General features: G+C 46.4%; 1 protein-coding gene across 1 annotated transcript in view; it reads left to right on the top strand.

The window, feature by feature from the left end:
• The window catches only part of PKD1L1 (polycystin 1 like 1, transient receptor potential channel interacting), a 1,793,388-nt gene that overhangs the window by 1,261,373 nt on the left and 506,102 nt on the right, over positions 1-25,913 (top strand). Inside the window, exon 48 of the mRNA XM_078688182.1 lies at positions 13,583-13,754. Coding sequence (XP_078544308.1) covers positions 13,583-13,754 — 172 coding nt within the window. The remainder of the gene's footprint in view (positions 1-13,582; positions 13,755-25,913) is intronic.

Raw genomic sequence — 25,913 nt, 5'->3', positions numbered from 1 at the left:
TCCTAACACTCATACACAATGGGCCCTTCTACTCCACTATCAGCTTAGCTCTGCACCTGCAAAGGACTACATGTGAATCGGCTCACAAATTCCTAATGTTGCAATTGACTTTAACTAAAGGCAGCCTTCTCCAAAACATTTCTACGATTTAATGCTAACCAAGACATTTTCGATCAGGCCTACACAATTTCCATGAACTGGGCCTCTGCACGTTTATAGGCCCAACATCCTAACATGAACAATAGCTTTCGTTCTCGTAGCCTCCTTCTTTAAAGCAAAATACATTTTCTATCTCAAGCAATTTTATCACGTTTAAAAGGTACAACTATGAATTTTAATAAAACAGGCCTAGGGTCACAATGATCTATTAAACGCATCTCTTATTAATGAAAGACTTCACATCAAACGACATCTCTATGTTAATGCAGCATTATTGATTTTCAACTCTTAACATTAGCTCTCCATGTAACTCTAATACCAAGTACATTAGTTCTCAGCCCTACATTGCATCTGAATATGATTAGTAAGTCCTTTATATATGCGGGTGTTAACTACTTGTACATATGATACACCCCTACAAATTTTACTTCTGTTTGGCGCTCTCTCAGTTCCCCCCTTTGATGACCTGTGTCATCACCACCATCACCCTATCCCTGAGGGTAAGAACCGAGTCAAACAGAGCCTGTCGCCATTTTCCCCCACTTGAGCATCTCCAATGCTCTCAAGCTTCGATATTGACTGTCCTGCAGTCTCTCCATTCTTTGCTCTTGCACTCTCATCGATCTTTCCAATCTCCTTGACCTATACCACTTGTACACTCTTACCAAACCCCACAACCCAATCACACATGCCACAACTATGATGAGGGGTTTCAGTACAAACCCAAGGAAACTACTTCCCAGATTTGCAAACCAGTTTCCAACATGTCCAACTCCCTTGCCAACCTTCTCCCAAACGTTCTCTTGCGTCAAGTCCTCAATTTCATAATGAATGGCAGTAATGTTACTTATATATTTCTCCAGATCCTTGGAATTGTCTGGAATATACGTGCAACATTCCTGGACCTTCAAAAGTTTACAGACTCCTCCCTCTTTTGCTAGAAGGACGTCTAAGGCAAAACCATTGTCCTTATCGACAACATCTCACCCTCAACTAACACTAATGACTTAGCTGTACCCATTGACAGTTCATCCACCACAGTTGCCAACCGCCGTATCTTTACGTCATTCAAAATCACTCCCAACATGGGTATCACTGCTCCAAACACGTCTCCAACTATTGCACCAGCACTTTCACCTCGCTTTACCCTTGTCTGACGTCCTCCCTCCAAGAGAGCAAAATCCTCAGTATGGTAAATCTTGGGAAAAATAATCGCTAAATAACACGTTCCATACCACTTCTCCGGCAATCTTACATAGGCATTCTTTCCGCAGACAAAATAAACAGTAGGAATCACCTGCACCACACTCTGCAAGAAATCCTTCGTGTAATACTCCAATGTGAAAGTGTGTTCACAGGTAATCTGACCCACATACACATTTTCATAATACGTCTGTGGTCTGTGAATGCACAGCTTCCCTTTCTGCACTTCATCTAGAGCTATCGGACCATAACTCCCTCTTGACTTGTGCTGCTTCTCCTCATCCGTCCAATCAACTTTACCTTGCCCTGAATCTCGCAACTGTTTCTGCCTTTTGTACCTGTCCTCTACTTGTTCTATGAACTTTTTCTCTGTCTCTGATAATAAACATGTCAAATTGTGTCTGTGAGCGTATGAGGTGTCTAACTCTTGTGTTGGAATGAAAAAGTACCCAAGTCTATCTTCTGACTCATAATAATCGAACTTATTCAGGTGTTTATAAGCAGGGACTTCTGGAAGCACAGCATCATAATTCGAAAAGAAATACTCAAAATGGTTTCGCCCATAAAATATGCTAAGCAGCAGACTACATGAAATTCCATATGTCAATGGAAGGTGATGGTATCTAATACCCTCATCTCCTGAAGCCGGCAGTTGCATGCACACATAGCAGTCTTTCGCATCCATCGCATCAATGTGTTCATACAACAACTTTGCATATGCATTCTGCTTAAAATTGCCTTTAGACAGATCTGCATGTAACCTACGACTCTCTTCTGCTAGCAAAGCCTTCTCTGCTCCTAATTTGACCTCTTTCTTGCTAGGAGTGGTAGGTGTTGGTGTTCCCTGAACCTCCACTGCCTGCTCGTGTGGTACTCCATAGGAAATTATAACTACTAAGAAAATAAAGAATATCACTCCTCCTAAAAGGGTGCCTACAATGCACTTAGCCCTACGAGTCGGGTTTCCAGCCTACATGGTCACGGAACAATGTAGCTCGTTTTCAGCAACAACCCAAAGTCTCTTTCTTTGTTATTTGAGTCTCTCGAACCACACCTCGGAAAGAGGAAATCCCCGTTCTGTTCTTCACTTTCATCAACAGCAGGCAACCCTAACCCTCCTCCGTCCTCTGTGAAAAGTCCCTAAATTTCGTCTTCTTCCACTCGGCTCTAGGTTAGTTCAACAGCTATTTACAAGTCTTTAATAATCAATGATAATATTTGCTCCAACTGCACTTAGCACGTATTCCAGAAGTTCCATGCGAAGCACAATCGATTCGTGAGATGGTATTTCTGGACCAAATGTAGGAAAAATCAGTCTATTCAGGATTAAATCACGTATCTTGCTTAGGTAAGGGGTATTAGGAACGGTGAGTGTCAGTACGCCTTCGATCTCAAGTCCTGGTACCAACAGCACCACATCCAACTTAACATTGGGATTCGTACTGGTCACTGTCACAGCCCTCACCCTCCCTGATCTCAGTACACCGGGCAGCTGTCACAGGGTAGGTCCACTCAGGAGTGGCGTATCTTCGACAAGGTACTCTCACCCTTCTTGACCTTCTCGGACCTCCTTGCTCTGTTTCTTGTTCTCCCTCTTCCGGGTCTGATTCTTCAGATACAGGGGCAAGATCTCTTTCGGAGGCCAGTCGTACGTTCAATCGCCTCCACCTCTCAGGCCAATGAGCCTCTGCGCCTTTCACTCTTCTGTTTCTCGTTCTCACACCCTGCTCATCACTACTTTCAGCTTGCTCTGCGCTCAAATCGCCTTCACAGCCACTTCCCCATTCAGAAGCAGACTCAGTGTCACTGTTGTCGTGATTTCCTTCAGCTTGATCAGATGAGTTACCAGCCTCTTCAGACACCCCCACAGCTTAACTTGTTCCCTCTAGTGGATCTTCCTCCGCAGCTGGGTTTTCATCTACAAGGGGAGCTGTTTCTTCCAGAGGTGCTGGAACTCGTCGGGTGTGAGAAGCATGGACCCAGTTTGGCAATCCTCCACACTTCACAGCAGTGTTCGTCACCAAGATAACTTGAAACGGTCCTCTCCAGCGCACATCCAGGCAGCTTTTCCTCACGTGTTTCCGCACCAGAACCCAGTCACCCGGACACAGGTCGTGACAAAGGTCTCTAGAAGCCGGAATTTCAGCAGCCTGCACCTGAAGGGACACAGAACGGATGACATCAGAAAGTCCTTTGCAATAATCAAGAATCAGATCATCTGTGATATTTAGCAAGGCTGTTGAAGGAATAGATGGTAGTCTCATAGCCCTCCCCATCAATACTTCGTGAGGTGAGAGACCTGTCCTCCTGTCTGGCGTACTACGCATGCTCATCAGCACCAATGGTAATGCATCTGGCCATTTCAGGGACGTAGATGAGCACACTTTCGCCATTCGTGCCTTGAGGGTTCCATTTATTTGCTCCACTATGCCAGAAGCCTCTGGTCGATAGCTACAATGCAGTCTCTGGTCAATGTTCAATGCAGAGCAGAGCATTTTCACAATTTCGCTATTAAAATGCGTCCCTCTGTCCGATTCCAAAGAGGTCGGAACCCTGAAACGTGGCACAAGCTCCCTCAACAATAACTTTGCTACTGTGAGTGTATCGCACCTACGAGTTGGGTAAGCCTCAACCCACCTGGAAAACACACACACGATCACCAAGACATACCTGAGGCGATTACACCTCGGCATCTCAATGAAATCCAGTTGCATCCTATTGAAAGGTCCGGCGGACCTCCCAATGTGACTCAATGAGACTGGTGTTCTTTTCCCAACGTTCATTTGTTGACACGTAACACACCTCTGACAAATTGCTTCCGCAGCTGTTCGGAATTTCGGATTGTACCAAGTTTGTCTGAACACACGCATCATCGCATCTCTTCCCAGGTGTACAGGACCATGCATCTGTCGTGCCATCGGACTCACCAGCTCATTCGGCAACACCGCTCTCCCATCAGCCGAAACACACAAATCCAACTCTCCTTTGACACAACCAGCTGTCCCCCACACTCTTTTTTCATATTCTGCGCCTGCTCCTGCATGCTCTTCAACTCTTTCCAGGTATCAGCCACCTCAAGCATCATATTAACTTCCCTGCACCCCTTCAACAGTTTGTTCAGTAAACGAGTATCTCTGCTCGGCACAGTAACGTGCAACTTCATCAGCATAACGATTACCCAGGGACACAAAGTCGGTACCCTTGCTATGTGCAGTGCATTTCACAACGGCTATCTCTGCTGGACCTTGCAAAGTCTCCAGCAGTAATCTGACAAATTCTCCATTCCTGATAGGGGAACCTGATGATGTCATGTAACCCCTTTGAGACCACAACTGACCGAAGTCATGAACCACACCAAACCCATATTGGCTGTCAGTGTATATGGTGATCCGAATATTGTTGGCTGCCAAACAGGCACGCGTCATCGCAATTATCTCAGCCACCTGAGCGGAGTGTACTCCTTCCAGGCAGGCCGCTTCGATTATTCCAGAAATAGTACAAACAGCAAAGGCTGCTCTCAACTGACCGGTATTGTCTCTTACACATGAGCCATCGACAAAGTAAATTTCATCAGGATCTATCAGTGGCTCATCAACAATATCCGGTCTAGGTTTGGTGCACAGTTCAGTCACATGAAGGCAATCACAATCTTCGTCTAAGGCATTTGGCAATAGCATCAAGGTAGCAGAATTCAAGACCGAGCACCTCCTAAGGGTCACATTCTCCGCAGCAAGTATAACCTGCTCGTAGCGTGTGAGCCTATTATTTGTCAAGTGCTGCGTCTTGGTCCTGGTCATCAACAATTCCACTGAGTGGGGAACATGTACAGTCAGTGAATGACCCATCACAATGCTTTCACACCTTTCAATGCGGACACCTGTTGCGGCAACGGATTTAAGACATCCGGGCAACGCTGCGGCTACTGGATCTAAGGTAGCCGAGAAGTAAGCAACTGGTCTCCGAGCTCCTCCATGATCTTGTGCTAGGACTGCCAAAGCACACCTCTCTCGCTCACAACAGAACAGTGAAAATGATTTGGTGTAATCGAGCATTCCCAGAGCCGGAGCACGACACAAGTCCTCTCGCAGCCCAAGGAAAGCCATCATACAGTCTTTGTCCCATGGTACCGGATCACTCACGTCCTTGTGCGTCATTTTCTGCAATGGTTTCGCCTTCAGAGAAAAATTGGTAATCCACTGGCGGCAATAGCCAACCATGCCCAGTAACATCCTAACCTCTCTCTGGGTCGAAGGCACCATCATTTTCATGATCGCCTCAATCCTGTCAGGTGACACTTTCCTCTTCCCCTTCTCTATTCTGTGACCCAGATACTGTACTTCAGACAAACAGTACTGTAACTTGCTGGGGGATACCTTGTGTCCATTCTCTGCCAAATGGTTCAACATGGCAATGGTGTCAATCCTACAAGCGTCTTCTGTCTCTGACGCAACAAGGAGATCGTCTATGTACTGTACGAGAACTGAGTTCTGCGGGAGTACCAGACTCTCTAGATTCTTTTTCAGCAACTGATTAAAGATCGATGGGCTCTCCGTGTACCCTTGAGGGATACGACACCATGTTAGAACACGATCCTCCATTTTGAACACAAAAAGAAATTGGCTCTCCTCATGCAAGGGAATCGAAAAGAAAGCCTGACACAGATCAATCACAGTAAACCACTCAGCTTGGAACGGTATCTGAAACAGTATCACTGATGGATTCGGTACCACTGGACAACATGGAACAACTATACTGTTCACCTTTCGCAAATCCTGCACAATCCTGAACTTCCCGCTAGGTTTCTGCAAGCCCATGATCGGTGAGTTGCATGAACTGCCCATGACTTCCTTCAGAATTCCCTGTCTAATCATGGATTTGATCACAGGTTTGATTCCTGCAATCGTTTCCGGAGTCAGCTTGTATTGTGGTGTTCTTGGGAACTCAGCATTCGGCCTTACTTGGATCTTAACTGGCTCAACTCCTCTAATCAACCCGATCTCCTCTCCTGTAAAGTTCCACACTTCCTGTCGGACCGATTCCCTCAAATCCCAAGGGAGTTCCTCCACTGTTAAAGCAGGATACAATTCTATGCACACGCACGCATTTGCAACCTTAAAAGCAGCATCATCATCATTCGTCTGCAACTCCACTCCCTTGGGGGTACTGTAGATGGTACAATTGAGTTTACACAGGAGATCTCTCCCTAACAGACACACAGGGCTGGAATCACACACTACGAATTGGTGTTTGTCCTTGAAACTTCCGATCTTCACTGGGACTGGCTCAGTCAGTGGGTTTGTCATTCTTCTGTTTGCAACGCCTACAACCTGTATAGTCTGTCCTGAAAGGGGTAAGTTGGGGACTACTGCAGACCGTACAGTAGAACGGGTACCGCCAGTATCAACCAAAAAGGTGGTGGGATGTCCATCTACATCAGCCTCTACAAATGGTCCCCTCTGATCTACCTCCAGAACGGCCCCAAGGGTACAGTCCTCCTCCCCACTCAGGTACCGTCCTGTCACTGGGTCAAAGTAATAGTACTCGTCCCCTTCGACTATGAAAGGCATCTGCTTGTAAACCTTGTTCCCTGTCGAAATCTTCGGTGGCTGGGGAACTGAAGCTCTAGGTGCTGAAGTTCCCCCTTTAGCCTGCTTAAACTGAGTTATTGCTACCTTCTGTACCGGAGGGGCTTGTACCTCCTCCTCCTCTTCCTGTACTTGATTTTCTGGGTTATGGGGGCACTCGCGTCTCCAATGTCCGACCTCATGACACTGGTGACACTTAGTCGTCTTTTTCAGAGTCGCCAGATCTATCCTGGGTCTCGGGCTGTCCTCGTGGTCCCTTTTCTGTCCCCCCGATTTTCTCCCCAATGTTCCACCTCCTGACTGACCTTGTCCTCCCGATTGCATCTGGACTAACATCAGTTTATCCTTAAGCTTCTTTGTCTTGGAGTCTATCTCGTCACTGCAATACCTCGCGTACCTCAAGATCTCGTCCAGAGGCTTGTTCTGCCAACAAATCAAATGTTGCTGTATCATGAGACAGATATCAGGCCTCAGTCTCAGAACAAACTTAGACACAAACTGTCCCATGTCCTATGGATCCATCACATCCAACCCACTGTACTGCTTAAAAATCTGCAATAATCGCTCATAATACTTGTGAACTGTCTCCTTCGGTTCCTGCCTGGTCCGATCTATCTTCACCCAGTCGATGTCCTGTGGTGGTACCTTAGTCTTCAACCACGTGATCGCCTATTCATACTTTACCATCACCCTGGGTGAGGGTCCATTCGTGGCAGCATCTCGGTCTGGCTCCACTGTGGGCCATTCAACACTGACCTTGCATGCTATCCACAGGTCTCCTGGAACCACAATGTCAAACAGTGTGTTTAAATCAATCCACAGTACCTTTGAGATCTTAACAAACCTCTCTACCTGTTTGTACCATTCTACTGGACTCTCGCGCAACTTTGGAAACAAGTTCGTAAAAGCAGCCAAATCTCCCCTACTCCAGGGTACATGTACATATCCCCCGTGAGTCACCTCCCGCAAGGGGTACGCCTCCATATGCATCAATCCTCCTCCCGGAGCTGTCTCAATGGCGCTTCGCCTAACACTCTTTTTCCTTGACCACCTTTCCTCCCATTTGTCCAATTGGGTCCAGGTTCGGAGTCCCACAATCAGTTCCCTGATGTGGGTTTTTAATCCGATCACCCTCTTCTCTTCTAGATCTTGGTCTGAGTACTGCAACCTATGGCCACCCTGCAATGCTTTCGTCCTTGTCAAATCCACCGCATACTTATTTGCTAATTCAGACAACTTCTCATGAGCTGTCCTAGCCCTTCGAGTAACATCTTTCGCCACAAACAACAGTTCATCTGGTTCATAGAGCTCGATTCTCTCTAGTGGCAATGTGCCTTCCACTATTTCCTCCACTTCTGATTTAAGTCTCATCACGTCGATCCTTCTTGCCTTTATCCCCGCCTTAGAAGTTCCATTAGAGTCCCTCCCTCCACAGTCCTGACTCACTCGTCTGTCTTCCTCAGGTGTGTTAAGGGGAACCCTTTGGTTTTCCCAACTTTTGCGGTCCCACTCCTGCCTATGATCGCTAGGCGCGTGATGGGACGCCCCCCTACTTTCCACACTCCCGCGATCCCATTCCTGGTTGCTTCCGCTAGACGTGCAGTGAGACACCCCCCCTATTTTCCTGGTTTCCATGGTCAAAATCATCCCTCGACCTGTTGCTCTGGGAATCCGCAATCGTTTCCCAAGTTCTCAAATCAGCCCTTAATTCCCTAAGTGACCTTGGCCGTGGTCCTCTCAAATCCATCGGTCCTTTCAAACCCCCCTGCTCTCCAGATGAGTCTGCCGATGCTGCCAAAGGGGTGCTCCTTTCTACAGGCCTTGGCAATTGGCTCAATCTGTCCGCCACATTACTCCGTCCTTCACTGTCACTTCTCTCCCCCTCTCTTTGTGGCGGACCCTCTCTTTGTATCTGTTCTGGATTGTACACTGATACAATGGGACCTATGGTAACAGGTACCGTAAGAGCGTCTGGCAGTCTCTGAGAGTCAACACCCTCTTCTTTTGGTACATTTTGTACCGTAAATCTTCCCACTACTCTCGTCCTTGGAGAAAGTTGAGGTGCCCTTTCTCCCTCCACTGAGCCGAACCTGTCCCCTAAGGGGCCCAAGCTGCTCTCCATTGGGACGCCACCGTCCACAACAGATGCCTCCCTGCTCATTGCTGGTGCTGCCTCCATCTCGGGATTATATGGAGGTGGTCTCTCCGACAGCAGTCTCTTTATCATGCTGTCGTCTGTCTCGCTGTCCTCATCCTCGGTACTCTTTCTCTGCGCATCCCCCGTATTGACCAACAACGGGTACAACCTGTCCCCTTCGATGGTCTGCACTCTCCACCTCTTCGCTAGAGCATCCCATCTCGCATCTTAGACCGCCCTAACTGATCTTTTCACTCTTTCTTGTCTCCTATCTCTGTTCTTTTCATAGGCTGCCCTGATCCACGCATTTAGTGCTTCAAACTGTGTTGGTCTGGGCAAAGGCCGCAAAGAAGCCATAGTCTCTTTTAACTGATACAGCACCTCCAATCTAAATGTTCCGTATCTAGGAAAAGTCAACTCCTCGCTTCCGTCAGTCATTTTACACCAATTTTCAAGCCACAATATGGTATGCAACCCAAAATTCGTAGCCATATAATGGGCTGGAGTATCCTCGGGCGGAGCCTCTTCCCCACCCCGAGGTTCTAATTTCTTTTCACCTTTGAAACAATTTCGCAACACTTTTAAGCATTTCATGATGAAAACCACAACGTTCCTTTGTTTACAGTGCTCTTTTACTTCCCAATGACAATCCACCAATCCCAGCGCTGCTCCACACTAACCGCCCTATCCCAGCGCGGCTCCACACTAACCGCCCTATCCCAGCGCGGCTCCTTCTGACGTCACTCGCCTCCGTTTCGCAGCAGTTCCCCTCCTCTCTCCGCTCGTCTCCCGGTCACGCATGCGTCCCAATCATACACTGGAAATGATCATCTCCGACCAAGCAACCACCTCCTTGACTGTACGTCCACAGTCTGACTGTAATTGTCACCGAACTGGCAAATGTCTGTCCACGAAACGACCGGACAATCACCTCAACTGATAGGTTACAAACACACGGCAACTTCCGACCAGCGTCCGTTACCCACGCACTCACACATTCGTTCCCCCTATCTCGGTCCTGCGGGCAATCAATGGTACCTCATGACCCCCTTAACAATGGTCGACAATTACTATGGGTGTTCGATACACCCGAACCACTTAAACTCTCTTTGAGCCTAAGATTTTCACAGGTTGCGCGCGCTCACAACCTGTTCTCCTTTCACACTACAGGCACTCAACTCCGCATGACAATACAACACAACAATACAAACGCAACACCGCAATCTGACAACGCATGACCCTTTTCATACTCACTCTCTTACGACCTGCTGCTTTCTGCCGCACCGTCACTCTCCGTCAATTTCCATGGAACGCCATCCTCCGTCCGCGACTCTCTGGACTCTCGTCATTGGTTCTCTATGGGCCTCGGGGAAATCTCAACCTACTCTAGATTACCCTCACTCCAGAAGATAAACCATCCTACTCTGCTACCACCTGTAAGGGCGGGATTTTCCTTCTAAAGTCTGCTTACCATTTTCTGGAAATCCCGTCACAGGTCGACTGGACCTTTTTACCTGTCATAGAATTAATTAGGCAATCTATCCACCAATAATCATCAAATTTCAACGGTTCCCACTGTACCCCCAAAGAACCACCAACTAAGAACTAAGTTTGAGGATTTATTACAAAGCCAGAAACAACTGAAGGTATAAACACCTTAGCAAAAGGTTCAGAAGATAAACAGGCACTAATACAAACATAATCCTACGGAAAAGTCTCAGGCGGCTTAGGAACAATACAAGAATCAATTCAAGAATCATCAGGCTAACAAGAATTGCTATAACTTGAGTTTTAGTATGCATTGATAAAAGGATATAATTTCAGTTTAATCTATCCCTACACTATACTAAGTGACATCCCTACTCAACAACAGCCCAACCTAATAAAGGTGTCAGCCGTGGTGACTTCCAAAGAAGTTCACTCACTTTCTCTCTACTTAGTCTAGAGTCTCCTCAGTCATAGCTAAGCTCTCTGACCACCAACCGCTCCCTCGCTTCTCTCGCTCATCTGCTCTCTCTCCTCCCTCGGGGTGCTGTCCCTAATACAAAACCCCACAATGCGGACGACACGCCTTCAGGTACGCTCCTCTCGAAGGTGTTGGTTTTCAGATTTTTCCATTATGGCACCTCTCCATCCTTGTCCGTTAAAACGTCCTTGGGTCCCAGGCTCTCCTTCGCTTCAAGTTGCTTTCTTAAATTCCTCGGTTACTCCTCCACGTCTGAGCCTAGCATCCTAACACTCATACACAATGGGCCCTTCTACTCCACTATCGGCTTAGCTCTGCACCTGCAAAGGAATACATGTGAATCGGCTCACAAATTCCTAATGTTGCAATTGACTTTAACTAAAGGCAGCCTTCTCCAAAACATTTCTACGATTTAATGCTAACCAAGACATTTTCGATCAGGCCTACACGATTTCCATGAACTGGGCCTCTGCATGTTTATAGGCCCAACATCCTAACATGAACAATAGCTTTCGTTCTCGTAGGCTCCTTCTTTAAAGCAAAATAAATTTTCTATCTCAAGCAATTTTATCACGTTTAAAAGGTACAACTATGAATTTTAATAAAACAGGCCTAGGGTCACAATGATCTATTAAACACATCTCTTATTAATGAAAGACTTCACATCAAACGACATCTCTATGTTAATGCAGCATTATTGATTTTCAGCTCTTAACATTAGCTCTCCATGTAACTCTAATACCAAGTACATTAGTTCTCAGCCCTACATTGCATCTGAACACGATTAGTAAGTCCTTTATATATGCGGGTGTTAACTACTTCTACATATGATACACCCCTACAAATTTTACTTCTGTTTGGCGCTCTCTCATATTCAAATACCCATATTTGCGGTTGATTGAATTTGGCTTCATCAGTAATGTATTGCCAGCTACAGGAGGTGTATACTAATTAAAAGTGCTTTGATGTGTGAACCTGTTAAGGTTACACCAACAGGCACTTTTCTTTTTCCAGGTTGAGATTACGGACAGGCAGTTTCTCCTTCTGTTCTCCGTAAGTATCTAAACATTTACAGCCTCCAATAACACAGGAGGTGTAAAACAAATTCCATATCCTACCTTTACAACTCTACTTGCTTATCTGAAAAGAAGTAGTTTAATAACTTCAATCTGAATTAAGAAAATATGACTAACAGGTAAATATGAATATGAGGGAGTGGGAATAATTCATTTTATTGGAAACACGAGCGTCAGTCTGAAAAGGTTTTCTAAAAAAAGTATCTGCATTTGCAACACTACTGCAACAGTTCTGTTTCGTGGACCTGGAAAGTAAGATCTTGGAAAAAATACAGCTAGACTAAGATTATGTATTAAACCTAAAAGAAACATATAGCTCAAGCAACACCTTTAATTTCTTGATGTTAAAAATGACATCAAGGTGTAAAATGTTGGTGTTGGAGAAAAAAAAACACTGAGTACAACCAGGAGGTGTTCGATCCTGTTTAAACTGAAAATAAATATGTATACGCCCCCACTCTGAGTGGTTAATAGGACTTTGTGAATGTGTTGTCTGATCTTTGTGAATCGCAGTGCTATACACAACCCTGCCTGTGTATTACAGACATCTATCTATCCACCATATGCAAAACAGTTTAGATCACTGAAAAGGAACACTTCAACCTGATCTTCTAGGCCTCTTCCTCTTGAAATGGGGATACTGAAGATAAACAGTTGAATTTTAGTCAGGTGATCCACAGTGAGGCACAGTGCTGATATGAAGGTTATTTGTATTATATTAATAAACGTGTTTGTGGTGCGAGGTGAGATGTTCACATCTGCATTATGCTGTACACCAAAGAGGCAAATAAGTCATCTGGCTAAGTCACTAAGAATTCTAATGGTGATAACTGCTATGCGTAGAAAACAAGTTCATTGAATGGGCAACAGATATACAAAGTCGTTTTATTTATATGAAAATGCATATCAATTACTAAGTGTTTGAGAATAGAAAAACGTCATAACTGTTTAACCAGTTTTGAAAGTATAGTTTTTTTTTAGAAATAGGTTTTCATCATCATAAGGATCAACGTTTAGATTTAGTCTCTCAAAAAGCTTAGCCCAGACTATGATGGGGGAGACCACAGCAGTGAGTTTGAACCCTAACCACTGGTAAGTTAGGTTTTCTGAAGTTTGATGTGTATATATTGCTCTGTTTCTTCCTGGGATTCGTCTTCACAGGGCTCAAGTAGGATTTCTTGATCTAGCATTCATATCGGCATTAAATATTTTTATACACTTTACTAGAGTACTCGGGCGATGGGCACTTAACGTGCTTTGCAAGTGAATGCGTTGTGTATTATTTACAAGTATCATTTTCCCAGCAAGTGTATTTGATTGCTACTGGCAAATTCAGTCTGAGAGTGTTGTGATGTTTGTCAAGAATGGGAGAACAAAACAACTGATCCCTGACAAGTAGACAACAAACATTTCTTTATAGCAGTTAAAATAAAATATTTTGTATTGTGCTTTGCAGAGAGATTCCTTCACCCCAATCATTCGCTCCAGGCAGCAGAGTGAGAGAAGCAGAAGGGGGAGTTTGTGTTCCTCAGACAGGACCTCGAGTGGCTTTGAGGACTGCAGCTCCCGTGATAACAAGCCTGCGCGTCAGGAAAGCGCTAGCGAGGTTCGAGCCGATTGCTCATCAGGTGAGCTATGTTTGCAACACATACCTATTGCAAGCTTCCCTCCATTTACTTCAGTGTAAGGACAAATCATGACATCTGTAGAACTGTTACTTCCACCGTTTCCGTTTTTTAATAACATTTCCAGCACTTCAACCATCCATTTTAAGATGGTGGTTAGATGCCTACACTGATTTATTATAGGGCTAGTCTTCAAGGATAAACCAGTCATAAGCGCTGAATTGTCCCGCCCATGTGCGGGGACCCTGGAGCACTTGTTATATATATAAATCTTCTTAAGTGTAGAATTGTTGCCTTACTTCAGGGAGGCCTGTAAAGAAACTTAAGAAAAAAATACAGATTATGCAGCTTATTTGCCCAGGCTACACTGGCCAGACTCCTCATCCTGAAGAGAAAAAAGTGGCCAGAAAAAGTAAATTTGAGATAACAATGAAATTGGCAAGAGTAAAACACTGAGGTGACCAGAGCGACCCCAATCATGGCCGAAAATGATGACTTCTTCCCCCCCTCCCGCTGCTTACTCTTCCCATCCAGGACTGCGCCTACCCTTATGCGAACATCTGCAATTCTTTCTTTCCTCCCCGCTCTACTCCTCTCCACTTACCTGCTACTGACCTCTGCCCTCACCTTGTCCTGGCCCTAGTCCCCACCCTGCTTACCCGTGAATTTTTCCTTGGCATGTGAGATCTAGATATTTTGCCTGATACCCGATGGAGCTACCTGGTTTAGCTATAGGGGAGAAAGGTCGGGGATTCCATCCTTGGACGTCACCTACACAGTCAGTCTTCAGCCAGACTTCCTTTCATCTCTCCTGTCATCTCTTCCCGCATCCTCCCTCAATGTCTCTCCTTCTCCTTTTCCATGCTCGTTTTATGTTTCCCTTGAGACCTAGCTATTTGGCCAAAGCCTAGTGGAGCTACCTGATAGCTATAGAGGAGATGGGTTTTGGGACTCCCCCTCGACCTTCACCTACCCAGCCGGACTTTGGGCAGACCTTCCTCCGTCTCTCTGCTGTATCTCCTCTCCACTTACCTGCTACTGACCTCTGCCCTCACCTTGTCCTGGCCCTAGTCCCCACCCTGCTCACCCGTGAATTTTCCCTTGGCATGTGAGATCTATCTATTTTGCCTGATGCCTGATGGAGCTACCTGGTTTAGCTATAAGGGAGAAAGGTCGGGGATTCCATCCTTGAACGTCACCTACCCAGTCGGTCTTCAGCCTGACTTCCTTTCCTGTCATCTCTTCCCCCATCCTCCCTCTATGTCTCTCCTCCTCCTTCTCCATGCTCGTTTTATGTTTCCCTTGAGACCTAGCTATTTGGCCAAAGCCCAGTGGAGCTACCTGATAGCTATAGAGGAGATGGGTTTTGGGACTCCCCCTCGACCTTCACCTACCCAGCCGGACTTTGGGCAGACCTTCCTTCGTCTTTCTGCTGTATCTCCCCTTCCCCCTTCCCCTCTATTCTCCACTTATTTCGTTCTCTATGATCTTGTAATTGTTTTTCTAGCAACTGTTGTATTTTGAAACGGATGTAATCTTGTAATTCTGTTGAACCTCATGTAAAGCGCTCTGATACCTCCGGGTCTAGCCAGCGCTATATACAACTCTTTAAATAAAATAAATAAATGAATAATTTGAGTGTTAATCAGTAGAAATATCTCTCGCACACCCTTTTTTATCCAGCAGGGCAGAGTAGCCCTTATAGGCTGTCATATGTCTAAAAAAGAACACTGTGCCTTTAAAGTGCCAGGCACCACCAGTATCCCATCATGCATAGCAGGTGGCAGTTACTCAGTTCCTTTTTCTGGCTCCTGCTGACAGGATCCTGGAGCATTGAGCTCGACCAAATTGGCTTTTCTCTTCAAAATTCTTCATTGAATTTCAACTTTAAATATTTTGCTTGACGTTTTTTGCTTCTCCCTGCCTTTTTCTGTTTTTTCCTGACAGAAATTAACAGCATTTTCTCAAGATATGCCATCCCTATTTGAAAAATGCGCAGCTTGTGGGAAAAAGAAGGCCAAGCCATCCCCCATGAGATCTGTTTCATCTGTCTTTCAAGACAGTCATGTTCCTGAATCATGTCAACACTGCAAGAACTTCTCCAAGCGTACACGGAGAGACCAGGAGAAGAATATTCTCCATAGAACTAAGGAGCGGAGAAGGTTACAGTTTGAAGGTGGGACCTCAGGACTTGGAGAGGGTAGAACTCTACCAAGTCTCTGTTAACTTCCTCAGAGCGTCCAAGAAAGCGGGGAATGCAGAGACGACACCGGTCCCGGTCGACTTTGAGGACATCGACGTCGAGAGGAGGTATGGGGCTGACATGCTCACTGTCGATTCAAGACACGACGTCGAGCAAGCGCCGGAGGACAACATCGAAGACTCCAAGTAGGTCGGAGTCGAGACACCAGCAGCGAAGTCGACGTTGAAGCAATCACAGAGATCGATGTCGAGGCATGGATACCGATCGACGTTGAGTCAAACACGTAGATCGACGTCGAGACTCCGAAGATCACAGTCTAGGCACACTGGAAGCTCAATGTCGAGGCGCTCCTGCACATCGAAGCACCGTCGACACTCACCGTCGACGAGTAGGTTGACGTCGAGGCATTCGACGTCGAAGTCTATATCTTCTTCTCCCAGTCTTGAGAAGTCCAGGAAAAAGAGGAGGACTCCTAATATTCTCCATTGGCACCATCGCTGCCTGTGTCTCCTCTACATCCTCCTTATCCTCCATTGCCACATCCTTCTCCTCCTCTGCCACCTCCTTCTCTGCCTCCATCACCACAGAGATCAAGGTCTAGATCGCTTTCTAGATATCGTCGTCTTCGTAGCTCCTCTACTTTGTCCCAAAGGTTTCATCATCGTCGTCGCCATCATACAAGATCAATATCTTCTACTTCTACAGCTCAATACTCATCAACATTGACTGACTCTCCAACTCCACGAATCTCTACGGTGGATGATATCTCGACTTTCCAAGAAGTCTTAATAAGGGGTGCTACAAAGCTGAATATCCCTTTATCCACACCAACTCAGACAACATCGGTTATTTTTGAAACACTTCAACAAAGATATATTGCTAGGCCATTGTTGCCTCTGGTGCCAGGCCTCCATGAACCGGCCATGGAGCTCTTTCTTACACTAGCATCAATAAAAACAGCTCCCTCGAGACTTCAAAAAAAGTACCGAACCAGCACCAGATTCCGTAATTTTGGTGGCGGCTAGAAAGCAACCTTCCACTTCTCCTTCTTCCACAGTCCCTCCGGATAGGGAAAGCCGCAGACTGGACTCTGTAGGCCGCAAGATGTGCGGAACAGCTGCAACAACCATGAAAGCAGCTAGCACCACTGCCTTGATAGCCAGGTACGAAAGAGCCCTTTGGGAGTCCTTACACCAATTTTTGGACCATCTACCCAAGGACAAAAAGGAGGTCTTTATGGAGATCCTCAGCGAAGGCCTGATGGTCTCCAACCAGGTTTACAGTGCAGTAGCAGACTCTTTACTACTTGCCGCTCACGAATACCGCAATCGTGGCTGCGTCTCACCTCTCTTAAGCCTGAGGCGCAGCAAAGAATTTTAAACTTGTCCTTCTCAGGCATCACTCTCTTCGGATCCCTTGCGGATGAAGAGATGGTGCGCATGAAAACGGAAATGGAGACCGTTAAGGCTGTGGGCCTGGAAAAGCCTAGAGAGGAGATAAAATATTTCTAGCCTTACCAGCGACGTTTCTCTTCCCAGAGAGGCCACTCTTCATCATGGTATCAGTCGACAGCAGGGTGGCCCACAGTCACAACAACAACGACCTTACCAGTGGTATCAGCAACGCCAGCCAAGAGGAAAATCCTCCCAGCAACACCCTCAAGTGGGTATAAAGCCTGCTGGGCAGGAGCCCTGAGTTGTTACTTCCCCCTCTTCTGTTCCCCAATCCAGTGGGGAGAAGCATATGTCATTACAAGATAGAGTGGCAAAACATAACAAAAGACTCCTTGGTGCTGAATATTGTGCGCAATGGATATTGCCTATGGTTCATTAGTCCTCCATGTCCATCCCTCCGAAGCAGACCATCTTTCAGCTTCCTCTCTTATAAGCGGAGGTCAACATCATTTTACAGAAACTGATGGTGGAGCCAGTTCCTCACCAACAAAGAAAGACAAGGCATTTATTCAAGATACTTTCTTGTCAAGAAGAAAGACAAACAAGAATTCAGACCCATTCTAGACCTCAAGACAGCCAACAAATGGATTTACAACAAATGTATCCCCAATTACATCAAGGAGAATGGCTCTGTTTGATCGCCCTTCAAGACGCTTATTTTCACATCCCTATTGCCAGAAAGCATCGCAAATTCTTAAGGTTTGTGGTGGGACAGGACCATTACCAGAACTGGTCCTTCCATTCGGGCTAAAGTCAGCTCCCAGAACATTCTCCAAATATATGGCAGTAGTCGCTGCCCATCACCGGTGACACAAGGTATTCGTGTATCCATTGCTGGACAATTGACTAATCAAAGCCTCCTCAACTCAAGACGTGCAGCTTCACTTCAACTGGGCCCGCGACCTTTTACAGAGACATGGGACTTCAGATCAATCATGACAAATCCATCTCGACCCGAGTACAGACCTTACTTTATCTAGGTGCCTTAATCAACACAGCAACGGCAAAAGTGTTTCCTTCAGAGGAGAGGCACTTATCAATCCTTCTGAAGTGTCAGGGGCTCATGAAAGCTTCCCATCCAACAGCCAGAACAGTTGCCTCTCTCCTCGGCTCGATGGCTTTGTGCATATTCCTCACACCGAATGCCCGTCTGCACATGAAACCTCTGCAAGGATGTCTCAAGGATCAATGGGACCAATTGACAGGGAACTGGGAGGACAAGATTCAACTATCCCTCCTTGTGAAATCGTCTCTCAAATGGTTGTGCTCCCCATCCAATCTACTCCAGAGCACTCCGTTTCATCAGGAGATCCCACCTCAGACTGTTATCACGGACACATTGTTGCTGGGCTGGCAAGCGCATGTGAACCATCTCCAGATCCAGGGGAAATGGTCAGAGAAGGAAGCTTTGTACCACATCATGCTCTTGGAGCTTAGCGCATTCCATCTGGTGTCGAAAGCTTTTGCCCCTCGTTCAACACCCCTTCCCTGCTTGTTCAAACAGACAACACCACAATGATGTACTACCTTAACAAAGAGGGACGGACAAGGTCCAGAGTCTTATCTCGAGAGTCTCAGACGATCTGGAAGTGGCTTCTTGCCAGGGGCTTGACAATCACAGCAGTATATCTCCCAGGTGTCCAAAATGTTCAAGCAGACTCACTCAGCAGACTCCTTCAGGAAAACCATATGTGGGTTTTGCATGACGACGTGGTACTAGGCGTGTTTCAGTGATGGGGTACTCCCAGCGTTGACTTGTTCGCCACTGCAGAAAACAAAAAATGCCAAAACTTCGCATCAATTTTTACCAGACAGGAACTCTGCCATGCCCCATGGATCGATTGGTCTGGAAAGTTTGTCTACACCTTTCCTCCGATCCCCCTGATTCTGCAAGTTCTCATCAAATTGACTCAATCATCAACAAGCATGATCCTTGTAACTCAGGAATGGCCACGCCAATGGTGGTTTAAGGATCTCCTTCACCGGTCCATCCATCCACATCAGCAGCTGCCATGCAGACAGGATCTGCTAACAAAATTTGGAGGCCAGATAGTACATCCCAGCCGTCTCTTCTTTCAATTTGGCTGCATGGTTCCTGAGCTGATAAAATATGGACCGCTGAATCTGCCACAAGACTGCATGGAGTTCCTCAAAGAGTCTAAGCGTCCTTCCACGTGATCAGCATATGCATTCAAGTGGAAGAGATTCTGCATATGGTGTTCTTCCAGAAACGTGGATCCCACCTCTTGTCAGGAAGATGTTATTATTCCGTACTTACTCCAAATCCCGGTTATTAAGGATTTCTAACAGGGCTTGTAAAAGGTCTTTCCTTCAATCAGACGACCTTCTCCCACCTGGGAGCTCAATGTAGTTCTCTCTCTTGCCTTATGCAAGACCCTTTCAATCCCATTCACAAGGCATCTCTCCAACATTTATCTTGGAAAACAGCTTTCCTTGTGGTGATCACTTCAGCCCGTAGGGTTAATGAAATTCAAGCCCTGTGTTCTCATGAACCTTACACTGTTTCCACTTGAGCAAGGTAGTTATGAGGACCCACCCTAAATTCCTCCCTAAGGTGGTATTCGACTTTCATGTCAGTCAGATAATATCCCGTCCAACTTTCTTTCAGAATCCATCTACACCAGCGGAAAGATCTCTTCATTTCCTGGATAGAACTAAGAGTATTTGCCTATCACAACAGCTATTTGTAAACTATGTACCAGTTCGAACAGGGCTAGCTACTTCAAAACAGTCTATTTCAAGATGGATAGTCTCCTGCATCCTTTTATGTTATCATAAAGCTAACAAAAGTCTCTCAGCCAAACCTAAGGCTCACTCTACTAGGGGAAAAGCAGCCACTGCTGCTTTATTACGTAATATCCCAATTCCAGAGATCTGTAAAGCAGCTACCTGTAAGTCATTACACACATTTACAAAGCACTACTGCCTAGATTCTGACGCTAGAGCAGACGCTCAAGTAGGGCAAGCCTCACTCAGGAATCTTTGTTCTTGAGTCCTTTGGTCTTTTCCTCTGTCTGTTTCACCGCTTTCTTTGGGATGGGCTGGCTACTCTATTCAGCGCTTAAGACTATACATGGAAACCCCCTCTGAGATCAGGAATGGTTTCTTACCTGTAACTTCATTTCTCTCTCAGGGAAATTTCCATGATGGTCATAAGCGACCCTCCCTACTCCCTGGCGGAGGAGACAAAGGAATTGTTTTTCTTACTTATCTGTTATCAGTAGCCTTCAAAAGAACTGAAGTACCTGCCACATGCTATGCATGATGGGATACTGGTGTTGCCTGGTCCCTTAAAGGCACAGTGTTCTTTTTTAGGCATATAATGACAGCTTATGAGGCCACTCTGCCCTGCTCCCTTCATCTCTTTCATAGGGATAAAAAAGGGTTTGTGAGATATGTCTACTGATTAACACTAAAATTATCTCAAATATACTTCTTCTGGCCACTTTTTTCTCTTCAGGATGAAGAGCCTGGCTAGTGTAGCCTAGGTAAATAGCCTACATAATCTGTCTTTATTTCTTAAGTCTCTTTACAGGCCTTCCTAAAGTAAGGGGAACATTCTACACTTAAGAAGATTTATATATATAACAACTGCTCCGGGGTCCCCGCACATGGGCAGGACTATTCAGCCCTTATGACTATCATGGAAATTCCCCTGTGAGAAACAAGAAGTTACAGGTAACAAAAAATTCCTTTTTCTTCAATTGTTATGGTGCTGTTTCCCAGGGTTGAGCTAAGGGTTGACAAACAAATCCTGACTGGTCCTAAAAGGGGTGGTAGTGTATAATATAGTGATGTCTCACAAACAGAACAAATAATATATCCCATTTCATCACAATTATTTATTCAGAATTCTATAAAACTGCATACTCTAAATTAAATTTGATGATAGATCTGACATACTGTTCTAAGGTTAGGCCTCTTTATTTAATTTTCCCCTTTAATTTGCCTACCTTCTTACTGTATCCGTTGCCTAAAAATTATTTATTAGAATTTCTTCCTTTCTTGTGTACTATTATTTCTCAGCACACAGCTATTTTGCCCTCAATAATTTCCTCTTGAGAGATGTAGTTTACTTGTTCCTTCGTTTGCCCACTATCAGCTTCTGAGACATTGTTTACTGTTGGTTTTCAACCTTGCCAATCTTCTTTGCTCTGTTTATTGACAATCACAACTCAAGCCCAAACCTAGCAACTTCCACATGTATATTTCTTATACAGGGTCCTCAAATCATTGTCACATGGATGCAAGATTATCGGCTAGTAATATCGTAAATCCACTTAAGAAAATATTTTGTGTATTTATTGTGCAATGACCGCATTGTCACTTGCAGTAATAGGAAAAGATCAATAAATTCTGATAGATTTTCTGACAATAGCAATGTTTTAATAATTGGAAGACTCGGTGCTGGATTACTTTCCATTTTGTAAGTTATATTTTAATAGGTAACCTTTTAAATTGAATATTTCTAATGCATGACTCCGATGCAGAAGACACAGCTGCAGATTGCCTTACGGTTCATGCTGACCAGAAGCCCTTTTGTCAATAAACCTCGGGTTCTATAGCTTAATTCAAAGTATCAGCTTGCATATTCAAGAAAATGACCACATCATTCATGTAGTCATTGTTGTAACTGCACATTCTCCATAATAATGAACTTTGTTCAGGTGGGTTATGTATTTGAGAAGTTATAATCAGTGAGGCCACATCAAGGTTCTGGGACTAGGGTTTTTTAATTTGTCTCTATACATGTTTTGCTTGTCTTGCCAAGGAAAAGTAGATTTGATTTTTATAGACAAAAGCGCAGCCATGTTCTTTCTGAAGATACAGGATGAATCCGATTTCTGACCTTGGGCCAGATATGGTTAAGAAACTCTGGAGTCATTAGAATGTTTTTTTATTGATTTTATTATATCAAATATGAAGTTGTAGCACCCCAAAACACATATGTCCCAAATGATGTGCGGCATTCCTTTACACTGCAGAAGATTTGGATTGGCATTCAGCAAGGTTTATTTCTGTGGAAGAGAAAGGAAGGTTGTTTGGATATGTACATCAGCTGCTGTGAGCATTCTAAAAAGCTAACATTCACCTGTGGAAAATAAATTAAGGTTATCGGAATAAACCTGGCTTGCTTCATGACCCATTACTCAGAAAATCACCATCTTACCTTCCTTTGAACACCTTACTCCACTTACCTGATGAAAAGGTTTTAAGGATACATCGTCCTCCTTCCTTGACCAGCCTTGAACTGTCTAGGTAGCCCTCTATTTCATAGCCAGTTCTCCTCCTGGCATTCTCACATATTCCAAGCCCTTGATTATGTGTATGGTGGGAGATTTGTACACTAAGGGTTGGACCAATCCTTAATAGGGAACCCATTGACGGCCAGGTATAGGTCCCACCCCTTAAACTCAATTGTCTTTCCGCATCTCTCTGTTCCTGTACATCACTTTTATTTTGCTCCTGCCATTTTTCCAGTGAGTAAGCACGAGAGGCGAATACTGAGATGCAGTGTTATAGGTAAGCCAATGCTAGGGTCCAACAGAAACCCACAAAGACGGTGATAACATCCATCTGTGCTATACAGTTTATGTCATCTCTGTTGAATTACCCATGTCAACATAATTTTGTGTACTGGTTCGTTCACTTCACTTTGACTTGGGTGACTCACCCCAGTAATGACATATGGGCTATGATGATCACCAACCCAAACTCACTAAAAAAATCATAGATAAAGCTCTCGAGATGCCCACAGATGACACAAAATGCAAGTCAGAATCTAGGTATGTGACTCTGTGTTTCATCCTATCTTGACATCACCTTTCGAATTGACATGTCTTGTAATCCAGGATTGTGCTGAATGGCACAAATATTAATTCCAGCTGGGCAAAAGAATTAAATTTTTCTTGGCTGATGAGGCAGTCTTATGTGTGATTTCTTAATATTTCCTCTCTTTAAATATTCAGTAAATCATGGAGTGAATTCATTCTGATTCTCATGACTACCATCATCATCCTTCTGACCTGTCCTTGTGAGCTTTGATTCTCTAATCTAGCAGTCAACATCAGGGGGAATGTCTACCTCATCTTTATAATTCAGGGCTTCTATTTCAGAACACTGGGAAGACTTATAGGCAATTTCTTAACTTATAAAAGTTTTGTGTGGATATCATCTTATTCTATCTAAATTTCTACATTAGGTCAAGCTAAGTATTAGAAAAAAAGGCTTACATATAGTGTGAATAGAATTGTTATGAATTGATTTTAGAACAACACCTTCCGCTTTGCCCATCGTCACTGGTAAATATTTTATCTGAAAGAGACACGTTAGTATTAGATTCCTTACCTTAGAATATCCCCAGGCGTCCGACTGGATCCGGAAACTTTTGCGTAGCAGTACCCTTGCGCGTCGGTAGGCGTCGTCTGCGGCTCCGCGTCCGTCGTCAGCGTCGTGGGCGCCGTGATGACGTCGTCGGAGTACTTAGACGCCGCCTCCGCGTGCTGACGTCAGTTCTTCTTTTTTCCGCGCCAGCAAGCGCATATCTGGAAAAAGCAGTAACCCTAGTCAATTTTTGACTAACTTTTTGATCGTTTTTTGATCATTTCTCGAAGTCTTTCGACTCCGATTGGTGCCGTAGGGATGCCCGGCTTTAAGCACTGCGAGGATTGCGACCGCACGATGTCGGTCACGGATCCTCACCACCTGTGTTTAACTTGTCTAGGCGTCGATCACGACGACAAGGCCTGCTCCGACTGCTGGGCCCTCTCTTCGAAAGCCAGGCGGGAGCGGTCCCGCAGGCGACTCGAACTCCGGCAGTCGGTCCCGCGCCGCGAGAGGTCTTGGTCCCACGGGAGGTCGAGGGACAGGTCGCGGGCTCGGAGCCACCACAGCTCCGAGAGTAGGCCGCACTCCTCCGGGTCGAAGTCGTCGTCAGGTAAGAAGCACAAGAAGTCCAAGAGGCGTCCTCGCTCTGCGGACTCCCCACTGACGCTCGCGCGATGTGGCCGGGGGTTCGGGTGACACCGCCCACGCGGCTCCGTCGGAGTCACGGGCGCCGCGTTCAGCTCCACACCCTCCAGTCCCTGGGCTCAACGCGACGCCGGAGGAGATCGAGCGCTTCCTCATGGCCATGAGGAAACTCTCTCCTCCGACGGGCTCTGCGGCGCCTTCGGGCCCAGCGGACCCGTCTGGGGCCTCTAGTGGGTCGGGGGTTTCGGCCCCGACGCCATCGGGTGCTTCGGCCCTGACGCCGGCGACGCCTTCGGGCCCGGCGCCGCAGGTTCCCGCTATGCCGCCGCCACCGGTGCCTTCGGGCCGGCGCCGCAGGGTACAGCGACCCCGGCGCCGCCAGCTACTTCGGGCCTGGCGCCGCGGGATGCCGCTAGACCTTCTTTGGGATCTGGATCGTCGCCGGTGGACCTTACGACCTCCCCGGCGTCGGACCATCAGGTGTCGCCTCCAGCGCCGTCCTCAGGCGGCGCTGTCCCCGATGCCCCCTTCATTCCTGTTCCGACGTCGGGACGGCCCCGATGGGCGCCGCTCCAGACGTCGTTTGGGGAGTTTCACTTCTATGAGCAGGCCCCATTAGTTGAGAACCCTGAGTTTCAGGAGATGGGTGATGAAGGGGATTGGGAGGGGTCTGAGGACCCTCTGACCCGAGAGTGTCAGTCTCATGAGGACTGGGAAGGAGACCTTGGGGAGGCCAGTGGCCTGGACACCTCTCCAGACACTGGTTTTGTCTCCCCTCCTATCGTGGCTTCGGAGGAGGGGGCAACCTACAGTGTGGTGTTGATGAGGGCTGCCAAGGCCTTGGGCCTTGAGCTCCCCGTCACGGCCGTGAGGACTAATCTCCTCACTGAGGTCCTTAAACCGCAGTCAAGCTCGGCCGAGCCTCTGCTGCCCTTTAATGAGGCCTTGACCGACGTTCTTCTGGGCACTTCCTACCCCCGAGAGCCTGGTCATCCAGGCCTCCAATTCCCAGACCGCATTCCCGTCGGCACCGCCGGACAGGGAATCCAAGAGGTACGAGCAGTACGGCAAAAAGATCTTCTCGTCCCTTAGTCTGGGACTGCGGTCTTCCAACACTGCATGCCTCTTGGGCCGCTACACCCACTCTCTGTGGGATACGGTTGCGGAAGTGCTGCCAGAGTGTCCGTTGAAGGCTATACGGTGTGGGCTGGATACCACCGACTCACTGGGTAGAGCGATGGCAACGACGGTGGCGGTCAGACGTCACGCCAGGTTGAGGTCCGCCAACTTCTCGGCCGATGTCCAGAACACCTTGATGGACATGCCGTTTGATGGCCGTCGCCTCTTTAGCGACAAGGCAAACCATGCGCTCGAGCGCTTTAAGGACTCCAGGGCTACGGCCAAGTCCTTTGGCCTCTCGGCCCCGCGCCAGCAATCGGCTGCCTTTCATTCCTTTCGTGGCCACGGAAGGGGTGTACCCACACGTGCTGCCAGCCACGCTCCGCAGGGTAA

This window comes from Lissotriton helveticus, chromosome 4_1 (assembly GCF_964261635.1).
Source record: "Lissotriton helveticus chromosome 4_1, aLisHel1.1, whole genome shotgun sequence".
Lineage (NCBI taxonomy): Eukaryota > Metazoa > Chordata > Amphibia > Caudata > Salamandridae > Lissotriton > Lissotriton helveticus.
Note: the sequence above shows the minus strand (reverse complement) of the source record. Positions and strands in the feature narration are given on the sequence as shown.